Raw genomic sequence first — 14,534 nt, 5'->3', positions numbered from 1 at the left:
CTCGGCCAGGGCTCGGACACAGCGCGAGACCGGGATCAGCATGCCGGTGTGCTGGGCTGGCACCACGAACAGCAGCAGCCGTGGCCACAGGAGCTGTCGGGAACGAGGCAGTTGAGCGTGTCAGCATTCCTGCCTCCGCTCAGAGACGAAGAGGACTCTGCGAATTTCCCTGAGCCTTGCGTGCTTCAGAGCACGCTGGAGGAGAGACCTGGGGTGGTGGGATGAGGAACAGGTGGTGCGAAGGCAAGGAGCAGCAGCAGGGCAGATGTGACTTACTTTGGACATCCCTGTCGCAGAGACGTCCAGAGACCCCAGGATGTCCATGCACAGCTCCTGCAGAGCTCCTTCTTCCTGGGCTTCCCAGGCAGAAAGGTCTCCAGCTGCCTGCACAACAACGGTGTTGAAACCTGGTTACCTCAGTTCTCAGGAGCCTCTCAGGAGGCTCAGGTGCGGCCCCAGCAGTGCTTCTGTGCCACCCTCTGAGCAGCACAGGTCTTCCCAAAGAAGATGCTGCCCACTGTCCTTACCCTTCTTCCAGCGGTGCGGCTGAACTCAGTGAAGATGTGCCCCACCACATCCCAGGCTGAGCAGCTCCGGGTGTTCGAACTGAGCAGGTCCTTGATGAAGTGCAGAACTGCCGTCCTCACCTGCCAGGGGTCAATTGTGGGTGTGATTTTTCAGGTCAGAAGGCAAAGGGAAGCTACATGCTCATCGGGGCAGCCTTTGGGCACAAGCTGAGACAACACGAGCAGAGGAGAAGCCTTGGCTCCTGAGGTGAGGGCCAGGCCGTAGCACCAGGCTGTGCACTTTCCAAGCACAGCACAGGGACCTGCCCGCTCCACTCTGCCTGCTCTCCCACAGGAGCCATCGCGACCGTGTGGTCAATGCCCCAGCACCTCTCTAGTCACCCCAGCCCTGCCCGTGTTGGCAGCAGCATCACCACCCCAACAACACTTTCTATTCCCAAAGCAGCTCACCCGGATCCTGAGGTCGCTGCACAGACACTGCACAGCCTCAGCAACTTGGGGCAGCTTCTCCATCATCACGGGCTCTGCAAGAGATGCACAGAAGCATGAGCGGAGGCACAACCCCGATGGCAGAGGGGATCCCTGGAAGTCCCAGCCTGTGGTACTGACCATCAGAGCGAGCCAGAGCACCGAGCAGACCCAGTGCTGCCACGCGTCCAGCCTCCCAGTCCTCGCCCAGCTGTGACTGCAGAAACAGGACCATTTCCTCTGGGCAGATCCGGGCTGCAGGGAGGAAATCCCACGCTGTGTTAGCAAGAAACTCATGCCCATTCCTGAGGTTTGTGAGAGAGGCCCTTCTGGCAAGGGCACTGCAAGCATTGCCAAAGCTCCTCTCCTTACCCTGCAGCAGGATGCAGTGGGTCAGCTCCGCACGATCAGCCTCGCTGTGCTGCTTGGTGTTGTCATAGAGCTGTGGGAACAAAGTCCATATGAGAAAATCACATCAGCACTGAGGATGGAAAAGACACTGTGCTGCTGCTCTCGTCTCCCTGGGCACTCTCAGGAAGAGGACAGGCAGACAAAACCCAGCCTGCCTCACAGCAACCCCAGGGGGACAGGCACGGCTCTGGAACAGCCTTGAGCATGCAGAAGCCAAGGCTCAGCTGCATTAGTCAGGGGCTCAGACCTTTGCACTCCTCCTGAGACTTAGGCAAGAGGGAAACTGCTGTGGGCACAGGGATAGGCTCCCCTTACCTGGTAGAACACGGCACTCGTGACGTCCAGAAACTTGTCCTTCTGGATGACAGACTCAATGCCCTCTAAGGCCTCCAGGAAGACAGTGAGGCTCTGCAAGAGACCAGGAGAGGAAGAAAGGGATGAAGACACATCTAGACACTTGGGAGTGGAAAAACTCTTTCCCAATTGTTTCTCTGCAGGGAGAAACTCCTGCACAGGCTTTTTATCCCCCACCTCCCAGCAGCACCGAGAGTCTCTCTGCTCTCAAACAAGCTGTGTTTGGGCATCATTTGCAGGCATTTCCCACCCAGCAGCCCTCTTCTCCCCCATCAGATGCAACTGGATGTGGTCCCCCCAGTTGCTAGCACAGAGCTCCTCAGGCTCTCAGGCACCCATTCCTCTTTTCTCCAAGGGCTCCCCACCTCCTCCCTGCACCCCCCGACCCCTCGTGGCACTTGCACTGGCCCCACGTCCACCCTGAGCCCTGCACAGCGTCTCACCTTGGCCACCCTGCAGGTGTCTTGGATCTCCTGACACGGGTGCACAAGCCAGAGGAGCTGCTCCCAGACGTGCTCTTGGTGCAGCTCCTCTTGCAGGAGAACATCCAGCATGGCAGCCACGGCCCCGAGGACGGCCTGTTTGTCCTGGAGAGGGATGGCAGAGGCCCGGCATCAAAGACCGAAGGTCTGCCCTTCCTACAGAGAAGGCTTTCTCTTTCCCTTCCCCTTCCCCAACCCCCACACCCAGCAGGAGATGGGCTCGCTCTGGAGGGCAGGCAGGTTTTCCCCAGACCCTCATCCCCAGCTCTTCCTGCCACATGCTGTGACATGCAGCTGCTCCCTGCCACAGAGCCACTTCGGGGCCCTTTGCAGAGCCAGCCCACTCCCTCCCATCACTGCTCAGCTGCCAGCCCACTGGGCACAGACAGAGCTGCCACATGGGTGCCCTGCTGCCACCCTGGGCTGGGGGCGCAGCAAGGCTCACCTCCTCCTCCTGGCAGTCCTGCCAGTTCCTCAGCACAGAGAAGAGCAGCTCCTGAAGGTTCTCATAGATCTGCTCTTTCTCCATGGCAGGCCAGGGGCATTGGGATCCAGAGGACAAGTGAATCTTCACTCCGTCCAGCCACTGTTTCACAACTGAAAAAACAAAATTAAAGAAACACATATGAATAGTAATTGTTATTTTCTGTGTTTAAAGAGAGTGAGAGAAAAGGCAGCCTGTGAGAGCCTGCAGCAGGGCGAGGTGCAAGGGCTGTCCCGAGGCCCCCTGCTCTGGTCCGGCACTCACCAGCACAAGCGAGGCGCAGGGTCCGGCCGCTCCTCACCTGGCCCACCACACTGCGCAGGCCAGCCAGCATCAGCCGCACGAAGGGGATGCACTGTGGAGCTGCAGAGGAGAAGGAGAGGTCCACAGTCAGAGCCCTGGCAGCAACAGAGGAGGGGGGGAAGCCCTGCATCCTCCAGAGAGGAAAGACCCCTTTCCCCCGTTGTCATAGGTGTAGGGTGGCTGAGAGCACTCTACCGTAGATGCCGAACAGTTTGCTGAGGGTGATGAGCACGAAATCCTTGGGTCTCTCCCCGATGGCCTTCAGCTGGCCCTGGAGCTCAGCCATCACCAAGCTGAAATGCATCCGGGCCAGAGCCACCAGGACGTTGCTGGCAGCCGTCCTCACGTTGTCCCTGACACCCTGAAAAGGAGTCACTGGTGACACACCGTCCAGGAGACTGCCTGAGACCCTGGGAAGGGCTGAGCCACCGCCGTCCACCAGCACAACACCAGCACGGGCAGCGGCTCCCTTTGCCTTTGGCTGTAACCCCTCACCTGGGCTGCCGTCAGGTCCCGGGACACCTCTGCCAGCAGCCGGTTCACCACTCCGCACGGCGGGCGGCTGTCGTCTTCCCACAGGGCGCCCTCCAGCTCGCGGTACACCTGTGCTCGATCACCCTGGGGACAGGGACCAGTCATGCTTTGCTTTGCCCTTGCTCTCGGGGAGCCGCCCACTGCCACCCATCACCGTGCCGGTGTGGTGCCGCGGCCCGACACCCACAGGACCACGGCACTGCGCCACGGCAAGGATTCACGGCCGGACGTCCCCAGCTCACCTCCCGGTCTTGCAGGCGCTGTTGCAGCACAGTCACAGCGGAGACAGGGACAGGGCTCGGCACCCTGCTTCTCTCCCTGCGACGCGTACGTCTGGGCACGCAGCCCACACAGGCAAAGAGACCTGGAAGCAAAGAGCGGAGCAGCTGCCGCCGGTGTCGCTCGGAGCCAGGGCCGAGCATCCGGCCGGCTCTGGGAGGAACGCTCCTCCAGCCCCACGGTTGGCGGGGACGGGGGAGGGAGCTTTCCCCTTGCTGGGGTGCCGGGGAAACCACGGCGGGCAGCTGCGCTCAGCAGAGCGAGGACGGTGCTGCCGGCGCGGCCTGAACTGACTCTGGAGGCACACGTGCGCTCGGGCGGCGTCACGGCGTGCGGAGAGGTGGAGGGACTCACCTCGAAGGGCTCTCAGCCGCTCCATGACAGCAGGAAATCTCCAGGTAGACGCAACGCTCTCTCTGGTTCCGCTTCCTGCGGGTCCCACAAGCGGACTGAGCCACCGCTCCCACCGCTGCCACGAGGGCGCACGAGGTACCACTGTGACATCACAGCGCAGTGTCACCTCACAGGGAATGGCTGGGGACCAGGCAGCACGCAGGGCAGCCCTGCAGGCCCCCAAACGCAGCATCTTCTGTGATGCACTCGGCTCTGGGGTTCCAGTTCCATGCGGAATTCCTTCCATGAAGTTGTAATACAGACATTTTACTGGCTTAGTAAATAGGACCTGAACTGGTAAAATACTTCACGATGGCTTAATTTTAAGATTTAGGTCTCAGAAGGAGCCCTTGGTTACCAAACACCAGCAGTTTAGCAATACTGGTGCACCAGCACATTAGCACTATCCTAATGGATACCACGGTTACTGTAGAAATTCCCTGTCTCACTGTAGAAACTAAAACATACTCCTGGATGATTACAATAATTTTCTGTCCATTCTGATGCTCTGAAACAATAAATGTGCATAGCTCAATTACATTTGATGCCTAGAATGTCAGCAATCAACATAGTTTAATAACTTTTCTAAGAGTGAAGGGATTTTCACTACTTTTGAAAAGAATCCATAATTGCACACTCACTCGTGCAAAATGAGTTCATCTTGTTAGAGAGTGGTTCTTAGTGGAATGAAATGTGCCGTGCTAAGTAAACAGCTACAGTCAGATTGGCACAAAACCCAAACACATTCCAAGGAGAAATGTTTATAACAAATAAAATGAAATGAACACATCTTACGAGTGCTTTTAGAAACGTGCTCCTGTTACTCGTTACAAAACAAATGGCTGCAACATACATAAAGTGAAGGAAAACACCAAACAAATAAGGCAGGAACAGGCTCAAAGTGAATGCGTTGTCAAATGAGCAAGAAGAAAAACTATGACAAATCAGGTATGCTTCAGCAGGAAGGTATTTGTGAAGAAAATGCTGCCAATTATAAGGCACATATTTATTCTGTGCTGAGTAACTGAAGAGCCGCATCTACTTCACGGAGATGTGCTGCCAGAGCTGCACAGTCAGCACAGAGTTTGAAAGCAGAATGCATGTCTCTGAAGACAGGTATGCAAAGCCATAAAACCAATGGCTGAATGATGCAGAACAGCATCTCTAAAAGCATCTCACCTTTCTGGAATGGCTGCTGTTCCTATGTGATATGGGTTCTTTCAAACTGCACGTCAGACCTGACACCTCTGTGTGAGCACCCAACCCAGTTCTGAAAGACAACACTGAACATTTTGGGTGGGCTTTGGCTTGCAATGTGGCTCTATGTGAGCTAAGCCCCCATTATGGTCTGCATAGATGTAACCAAAACAACTGCAGCCCAAAGAGGAGTTCAGCTCATCCTATCTCTGGATAGCTAAACATCTCACAGGCTCCATAGGCTGCACTGCTGTATAGGCAAATGGATACAGTGAAATAAAGGAGACTGCTTAACAGAATTGGAAACTCCACTGCACTGCCTTTCGTTACTTGGTCTTATCATTCTGTCTGTTTGGAAAAGGGGAGCTGTATCTTTAGGAAGCCTTGACCTGGTCCAGTTGAAACGTGTAATTCCCAGAGGCTCATCAGAACAACACATCATGGTACAAGGTGATGTAAATGTCCAGCTGAACCCAGCCCCAAAGCTTTCTCTGCAGGAATGCGATTGATGTTGGTGTGGAGCTGCGACAGCCAACTCACAGCCCATGAAAGGACATCTTGTTAATGCTCCAGAAGAGGGGAAAGATAAATAGCTCTCTAAGTTCTGTACTTCATATACCAGCCACAGTTACGGCTCTTCATAAATATTTTCAGAGAGACATCAATCAGAAATGCCACTTTATTTCTTCCCACACCTGAACCTGTGAGGTTTTATTTTGGGAAATTAAATCTACCTACTCCACACAGACAGACTGTTCCCTGGATACCACGGAATGAACGCAGTAAAGTGATCTCTGGGCTGTGCCAGGGCTGGGAACGCTCTCCGACGTGTGCATCCTCTTGCCCTTACAGGACAGAAGAGCCTGAAATGCTGGAAGGCAAACTGAACAGCTCTGAATATTTGACAGCCACCTTTGTTCGTATCTCACCCTTCTGCAATGTTGATCTTACAGGCACTGGGCATGAAGTACGAATTGCAGAACACAGGTTTCCTCTTCCTCCATTCAGCATGTGCTGTGCTGCAGAGCTACCGAATCTTTCCATCTGTTGGCCGAGTCAGATATATTGTAAAAGGTTTCTTGGGCTTGGCTACAAATGTTGCCCTGATCTGTTGGACTCGTCCATCAGTACAAGTGCTTACAAAGCACACGGAGGATACGAGGCCTTGCAGAAATTGAGTAAATCATACGAGGAACAAACATCAGAGCTGCAGCAGCACACAAAATAGGAGACGTTTCACCGTGGGCGATTTGTTTAGCAACTCCTCCATCATCCTTCAATTTCAGACAACAATCAGAGTCACTCAGTTTGCCACCCGGTGACTCTTCAGGAGTGGTGACACCAGTGTTACATGAGGGCCCTCAGCACAAACCATCAGAGGTAATCCCAGAGACACACACATCTCTCACCAAAACTTAGGCACTTTCCAACAGCAAGGAGTTTTGTATACCTATAGGTTTTAACGACTCTGGAAGTCCCCTAATTACAGCAGTCATTCTCTCAGTGTCAGCGGGCATCATCAGAGGTGATTCATGCTGTGGCTGCAGCTTTCTATCACACATCACACAAATAAGACATCTCCACTGTTCATGCTGGCGATGCTGTCACTCATTTTTCAATACAACGAAAGACCTACACCAAGGGAGGAGGGGGTGCACGTATTCAAAAGCCCAGGCAACTCCTTACCTCCCCCCAGGGAGGCACACAACACCGATTAAACAAATGCAAATGCTCCAGTCACTCTTCCCTTTCTCTGAGGGAAGCACACAAAGGCTTCCAATTTCACACTGAAGTTAGAGATACTTAAATCACCAAATGTAGAGAGGTCTTCCCAAGGAGGCACATACATATTCTACATTAATTCATGAGAGGTATGCTCACAAACAGCAAGGTTTCAGAATACGGAGCAGTCTTCCTGGAGAAGGACTCACGTGGAAGTGCTCAAAGATATCGCTCCTTGCAGCTCCAGGAGGGACGCACAGGAAACTTTCAGGCTGTGTCTGGAAGGACAGCACTCACGGTGGGTTCCTGCCTTCCACTACGCCTTAAATAAATGTCTCGCTCCCATTTATAGGAGGGAGAGGAGGTTCTTTTAGTATCTGTGTACCCGGCGTGAGATTAAGAAACAACGGTTCCAATGCTGGTCCGACCAGTTGATTGCAAATCTTAATCAGGGAGATGGGGAAGGGGAGGACGAACGCTGTTCTGAATTGGGGTAATGGGAAGGGAAGGAGGGTGAGGAAAGACAGGAAAGAAGCAGCAAGGAGTCTTTATAGGAAGCAAGAGGGAGATAGTCACCACCACGGATCCAGTGCAGTTCGTAGTTCAGCCACTGATCTTCAGTAGCAGTGGGTCATCGGGTGTTGCTGTTCTGTTGACAACGACTGCAACGGTGACCATGGCAATGATGGCCCCTTTTCAGTGCTTTCCAAGTGGTCGAGTCAGCTGTCTTTGGAGTGACAGCTCAAATCCACAGTGGTCGAGTCAGCTCTCCTTGCAGTGGCAGATTCTGGCCCTGGGATCTCAGCAGAAACTCCTTGGTTCCCATCTTCCGGGCCCTGCCAGCAGATAAGAGGGAGCAGGGATGCCCACCTGCATCCTGTTTTCACAGGACACGAAGGTATCATCCCCAGCTTTCCCAGACCGAGCTGGAGCTATTTAGTCACAGGCAGATCTCCAGTAAACACTCCTGAGCACTCTCTTCCGGAGGCAAGCGGCTCTGGAGGAAGGGCTTTCAAATGTCCACAGAGTGATGTCGATTGTCCTTATTTCTTGTGTCCCACACTGAAGTTAGCTTTTCCCTTCCCACCAAGGGCTGCAGTCTTTGATTCTCTCCATCTTCCCCCATCTTGCTCCCTTGCCCGTCACAGGAAAGCTCTACTTTCTAAAGTGCACATGATGCCTTGTTTACCTGCTGCCATGCTGCTCAGTGCCATCTCTTCTCCTGCTCTGTGCTGGAATACATTCAGACACAGCCTGATTTTCCAAGAAATCAAGCTCACAGTTCTGTTCCGACCATTACTGGATTGTGGAAGGATGCTCCCAGCAATATGCCATTCAGCAGGTAGAGCTTGTTGCTGGGAGGATGGTAAGATTTGACTCAGAAAGAAGGCTGTCACTGCAGCCAAAACCTTGTCAGAAGAGAGACGTGAGCTTGTCATTTGTCCATTGCATTCCTTGCAGGTTTGATATAGCACATGAAGATTTCGGTACATCAGCAGTGAGCTTTCACCATTCTCATCTTCACTTGTGATTGCTTTGGTGATTTACAAACCAGCAGCACAAGGAGCCTTTATACTTCTTCTTCCTTTGTTTTCTTATTGGAAAATCACTGTGAGACATTAAAAACCAAAGTCCAGTGTCTTTGCTGCGTACCAAGGCAGACAGAAAAAGAATTAACACTGATTGTAGCCTTCTGTTCTGGGCAGATGAGAAGTGCTTGAAGAGATGCTTCAAATGGCCGTTTGTAGCTCATTCTCCAGTGCTGCAAGCTCTCTTGGTTTGGACTCTGGCTTGGAAAACAACACTGGAGAGGAACTCAGCCCTCCTCATTGCTGCACAGCCTCAAGGCCCTTCTTCCCCTGATGGATTTCTGCCAAGGTTCAGCTGTGAGACACTCATTTTTAGCAGCTAAGTACAGAATTCTGCACTCTGGAGAACCATGACACAAACTTCTTTCATTTTATAATAGAGTGTGAATGTGAGTGTGTTGATCAAGCAATGTGCCATAGAAGTGCTGTGACCTTTTAGTCATGTCAGCATGTTTTGGGAGCAAGAGGCAACGCAGTGTTGATGATCTCCACATCTTTCTGGCAGTGAAATTTATTTTTAATTTTCTGCAGGAAAAGGTTTGTGCCAAATGACAAAGGAAAGAACCCTTCCTGCAAAACGTCTGTTAGAAAGCAGCACGTTGTCAGCTGGAATCATGAGTTATTTCAGCCCTCACTGGGCTGATCTGGAGAAGGGCTGTGCCAAGGTATTTACAGATGTCTTCTGATGGGTTTGAAGCATTTCTGGCTTGCGGGGTAGGCATAATTCTGCAAAGCTGGTGGATTGCTTGATCAATCTGAAATACAAGAAAGATCAGTAAATGACCAAAAAAAAAAAAAAGCACCCAGATATATTGATAGCTGCATTACGTACTACATGATTCCTTTCAGCTGTATGTTTTTTTTTAAATAAGAAAGTGTAGAGCTGCCAGTTCCCTTATCCATCCTTTCAAGCTCCAGGCTAAGTAAGAAATGTTATTCCTCTCAACTGGAAGATGCATTCTGGGAAGAATGGTCTTCAAACTATTTGCGTTTCTTTAAGACATTCAGTTATGGGAAAATAAAACAAACCAAAACAAAACAACAAAAAAACGCACCAACAACCTCTATATTCTGAAAATGAAAAAAAACCCTTTTGACTTTCTCTTGACTGACTGAAAAGTATAACACATCACATACAAATGTTTAAGGAACAAAGAGCTGTCACGGAAAAGGAGGGAGCTGCTCTTTTACCTATCAAACCTTCCACATCTGAGTGTCTGCCAACAACCAGAATGTGTGGAGGCACCTTCAGTAAACGGAGGGCAATGATGGCACTACACTTACATTAATCCTTGATGAAATAGTACAGCACTGATAGAAACTTCCCAACAGTCTGTGCTGATCTGAAATGCTCTGGCAACTCTTTGCAAAAGGCACTTCATGCTGAGTATTTTTATGTCATTGCTTGCTTGCTGGTATCACCTGTGCTGAGCTAGCTGGACAAACCCAGATTGGCAGCTCCTCAGATGTGTTACCAGCTAATTTCTCACTGATCATTAGAAACAGAAAGTTAATTCTGCTGGGATTTTAGCCAGCTTTCTAGCTGTGTATTCATCCTTGGCATAACTAATTCTGTCTTTAGACATGTTTTTGAAACACTCACACGTTTTACCAACAGATAAGTAGATAAGAGACCAAAATGCTGAATGGGAATGAAAAAAAAAAGCCATGTCAAAACAACAACAACAACAAAAATAGAAGAATTAAAAGTGTTCCAAAAGGTTAAAGATGTGGACTGAAAAAGTCTCAGCCAAAAATATTTCTGAGGAAGTTTTAAATTTATTTCTGTATTTCTTTTACTTGCCAAGAAAGCACGATCTCACTTCTCCAGCAAAATTGGTGTGCCCTTATCTTACTAGAGAAAGGGCCTCTCACCATGGCACAAAGCTGCTAGAGTTTCCCAGGACACAGGAACAAGATTTTCTCCACTTTTCCACTCCTCCACTGTAGCATTTTGCAGTCAATGCTTTGGGGTTTTGGCAGAACTCACGGGTTACCCTAGTGTAGGATACTGGCTTCTACATTGCCAAGATATCTCACGGTAATTTTGGTCGCCCAGATTTCAGCTCTGTTGGGGATGAAAAAAAGAGGCTGAATTTCCCACCGTCAGTCCCACAGATTCCTTCTCTCCCATTGGAAACGTCTGGGACATTACTGAGAAAAACACTGCAGTCTTTTGTTCAGGGGTTGGCAAAGGCAATGCTCCCTGCATTCCTTGCAGGGGGCTTTTTCCATGACTTTTTCACTGCTGTACACAAGTGCATACGGATACTTGGACACTCCGATGTAGGTCGCTCCAAAAGTAATGCCTGCTGTTGATTTCGATGGCAACTGCAGCTCTGCTGCCATCTGCTGGCACGACAACAAAACGTAATGGAGCATTTGTAGGAAGGTTCAGCCTCTGCTGCCGTACCACCAACAGTCACCTCTGATATCACGGGCATTCATCATTATCTGTCATCACAACACCTGAACGTACGGCCACTGACACAGATTGCTGACAAGGCCTACGATTAGCCTGCAGCAATGAGGAAACCCATGAAGTCTACGTGGAAATGATAAAAGCTGACCAGGATAACTGCCAGCCAAGTTTCATGTTACAGATCGGTGTATCATTTCTGTATTTGGCAGGGTTGAGCAGTCGGCAGTTGGAAAACAAAGCACTGGATTTTGCAGTGTTAGTGAAAGAGTGAGATGTGAACAAATGAACCACTTGTCACGTACTGCCTTCTTCTGTAGCGACATTAAACTCTGCAGAAATACATTTTTCCTGTGTTTGCCTGCATTTGTGAGGAACCGGGGCAGAAAGAGAGCAGCGTCGGGCAGAGGGGATGAAAGATGGAACCCTGCTTTCTCGGGCTCTCCTGCTTGCAGGAGGCCGCCACCGCAACTGCGAAGAACGTCTGCTTTATCCGAGACGCCGTCCCAGAGCGTTATGTGGAGACTTCCCACACTGCGGCACGTCCTCCGGCATCACCGCGAAGTGCGGACGCCTCGACCGCCGAGGTTCGCCGCTTCGGAGCCGTTCCCGCCAGAAGCGCAGCGACGGCCCGCGAGGCGCGGCGCGGTTCCGGCCGCTTCCCTCACTCACGGCTCCCCGAGGCGACGGAGCGGCCGCGCGGCTCTCGGCCGGGCGGCTCTCGCGAGAGCGGCCGACGCGGCGGGGACGTCGCCGGGGCTCGCCTGGAAAAAGCCTCGGGGGCGGAGCGGAGGCGGCGGGGCGCGAGGATCGCCCGGGCCGCTTTAACGAGGAGAAGCCGCGAGCCGCTCGGACGCGGGACCGCGCGGCGAGGGCGGCCGTCGGCGCCGCCGGGCGAGCGGTGAGTGCGCGGCTCCCGTTGACGGCCCGGCGGCCGCAGCTCCGGAGGCGCCGAGTGGCCGCGGCCGCGCCCGGCGGAAGGCTGACGCCGCAGCTGCGGAGCCCCGGGTGCTGCTGGGCGCCGGCAGACCGGGCGGCTTGTGGAGATGGAAGCTGCGGGTTGTGTCGGCGAAAGACACGGAGAGCCTCAGCAAATTCAAGTGCGAGGTCTTGCACCTCTCTACTTTGCGCTGGTGAGACCTTACCTGGAGTCCTGTGTCCAGATGTGGAGTCCTCAGTACAGGAGAGACGTAGACCCGTTGGATTGTATTGAGTGGAGGGCCATAAAAATTATCCAAGGGGTGAGGCACCTCTCCTATGAGGACAGGCTGAAAGAGCTGGGGCTGCTCAGCCTGGAGAAGAGAAGGCTCTGAGGTGATTGTGGCATTTCAGTATCTCAATGGGAGCTACAGGAACAAAGGTGATAGACTCTTTATCAGGCTCTGTTGTGATAGGACCAGGGGAAATGGTTTCAAGCTTAAAAAGGATGGATTTAGGTTAGATATAAGGAAAAAGTTTTTTTTCAGTGAAGGTGGTAAGGCAGTGGAACAGATTGCCCAGGGATGTGGTGGATGCTGTGTCCCTAGTGACTTTCAAGGCAGTGTGCTGGATTAAACCATGGGGAACCTGATGTAGATGTAAATGTCCCTGTTCATTGCAGAGGAGTTGGACTAGATGACTTCTAGAGGTCTGTTCCAACCCTAAGGATTCTATGATAAAAGACACTATACACACTCTCTTGGCGTTGATTTCTGTCTCCTGCCACTTACTCTTCCTTTCCTCCTGTCACTAATACAAACATCTCATTTGCTTTTCTCTATTTTGTTTCCATGTAATCTTCTTGTGTCTTCGGATGCTTTTCTTGCTCTCAGAGCATTATCAGTCTTCATTGTTGTTGTTTTTTTTCCCTTCCAATTACTCTATATTCCAGGAAACTTTTCACAGCTGAGCCATTGTGTTTTCTTCAGAAGTTAGAAAGAAGATTGGCAGCCATGCAGCCAAGTACTGGAAGAACTGCACTATTTCATCCTACTCTTCTGTGAGTTTCTATTATTTACCCCATAAGAACAACTTCTTTGTAATGTCTCCCTTGTAGAAAAATGACATGTTTATCTTCAGTGCCAGCCCTTGATTTCCAGTGCATGTTCAAAATAGTTAATGGGTAAAGGAATGCTGGCTGGTTTTATGCTAAGAAAAAAAGCCTCCACAAGTTCACAGTTAGTAGAGTACACTTTTTTTTTTTTTTTTTTTGCCAGATGGTCTGCTGGTTTCTCAAGTCTTCTTATGTAACATGAGGGAACATTTTGTTGTTTGAATTGTTATAACTGCCTATTTTCTGTGTTCAAAGGAATAGATTCCCTTACCTGTGGGGTATTTTTAACTGTATAATGTAACTCAGATAATATATAAAAACAGTCTTCTGTGTTGGTTGTTGGAAGGAAAGTTGCTTGTTCATTAGAAATACTAGAAATGTAGTAATCCCATTTAGTAGTTAGTTTTTCATCTGAATATTAAGTTCTGAGTAGAAAAGAAAATAGCACCAAGTTTAATTGCATGCTTTGAACAAGTTTTAATAACCTATACACTTTCTTAAATATCCCTCAGTAGTGTATGCTATTATTGTCCTTAGAACCCCTGGATATCCTTGTTTTAATGGTTCAAAGCATGTGAAAAATCTTTATCTCGAAGAATATAACAACTGGGATTTTTTATTTGTACATGATAACACACTAAATTATATCACCTTTAATTAATTTGATTAATTATAATTTAATAATTTAATAATTTAACTATATATAAAAATATATAGCCGTAATTCACTGCTGCAGATCTGAATACAAAGATTGCTGGGGCAATGCTTTCAGGGCCAAAACTTCAGCTAGACTGTTGTGTCTTTTGAAGGAATTATGCAGATCCTTCCTATTTGAGGGTCTAGCTTTTGGCTGTCATCTTATGAAGTCACTGCTTTCCATGGACTTCCTGGCATTCGCCTTAATCAAGAGTTGGTGAGGGATAAAAGCCCCTGGCTGATCTCATATCTGCACTTCTTGCATAACCATTGTTGTAAGTATCATCCTTAATCTAACATTGTGAAATGGTTTAATTTATAGTGATTAAAAAGGTGCAAAAATATGTCAACCTTCACATACCTTTGGAAGATCATAGAATCATATAATGGCTTAGATTGGAAAGGACCTTACAGGCCCCCCCAGCCCCAACCCCTGCCATGTGCAGGGCTGCCCCCCACCAGCTCAGCTGCCCAGGGCCCCATCCAGCCTGGCCTCGAGCGCCTCCAGGGATGGGGCACCACAGCTTCTCTGGGCAGCTGTGCCAGCGCCTCACCAACCTCTGGGTACAACATTTCCTCCTAACATCTAACTTAAATTGCCCCCTTTTTAATTTAAAATCATTTCCCCCTGTCCTATTACTAGC

General features: G+C 50.3%; 1 protein-coding gene and 1 long non-coding RNA gene across 2 annotated transcripts; both read right to left on the bottom strand.

Annotated features, from left to right (window-relative positions):
• Positions 1–593: 593 nt before the first annotated feature.
• On the bottom strand, positions 594–1,223 carry LOC149912588 (uncharacterized). Its single transcript, XR_016462220.1, has 3 exons — positions 1,137–1,223; positions 978–1,051; positions 594–647 (listed from the first exon to the last, which is right to left on the bottom strand). It is a non-coding gene; the product is annotated as an uncharacterized LOC149912588 (long non-coding RNA).
• A 450-nt stretch (positions 1,224–1,673) lies between these two features.
• Positions 1,674–3,159, bottom strand: LOC149912587 (uncharacterized). Its single transcript, XM_090131850.1, has 4 exons — positions 2,991–3,159; positions 2,688–2,839; positions 2,204–2,347; positions 1,674–1,814 (listed from the first exon to the last, which is right to left on the bottom strand). The coding sequence occupies exons 1-4, from the start codon at positions 3,157–3,159 to the stop codon at positions 1,674–1,676; spliced, it is 606 nt and encodes a 201-aa protein (XP_089987976.1).
• Between the last annotated feature and the right edge of the window lie 11,375 nt (positions 3,160–14,534).

The sequence above is a fragment of the Phasianus colchicus genome, chromosome Z (assembly GCF_987193195.1).
Source record: "Phasianus colchicus chromosome Z, bPhaCol1.hap1.1, whole genome shotgun sequence".
NCBI classification, from domain to species: domain Eukaryota; kingdom Metazoa; phylum Chordata; class Aves; order Galliformes; family Phasianidae; genus Phasianus; species Phasianus colchicus.
The sequence above is the reverse complement of the archived record's forward strand: the minus strand, read 5'-3'. Positions and strand labels throughout refer to the sequence as shown.

Excerpts from the sequence above, each read along its gene's own strand:
- LOC149912587 (XM_090131850.1), bottom strand. The coding sequence starts at position 3,159 with ATGCAGGGCTTCCCCCCCTCCTCTGTTGCTGCCAGGGCTCTGACTGTG. Across the intron at positions 2,348-2,687 it reads AGGACTGCCAGGAGGAGGAG|GACAAACAGGCCGTCCTCGG; the intron begins GTGAGCCTTGCT and ends ATCCCTCTCCAG. Across the intron at positions 1,815-2,203 it reads ACACCTGCAGGGTGGCCAAG|AGCCTCACTGTCTTCCTGGA; the intron begins GTGAGACGCTGT and ends GGTCTCTTGCAG.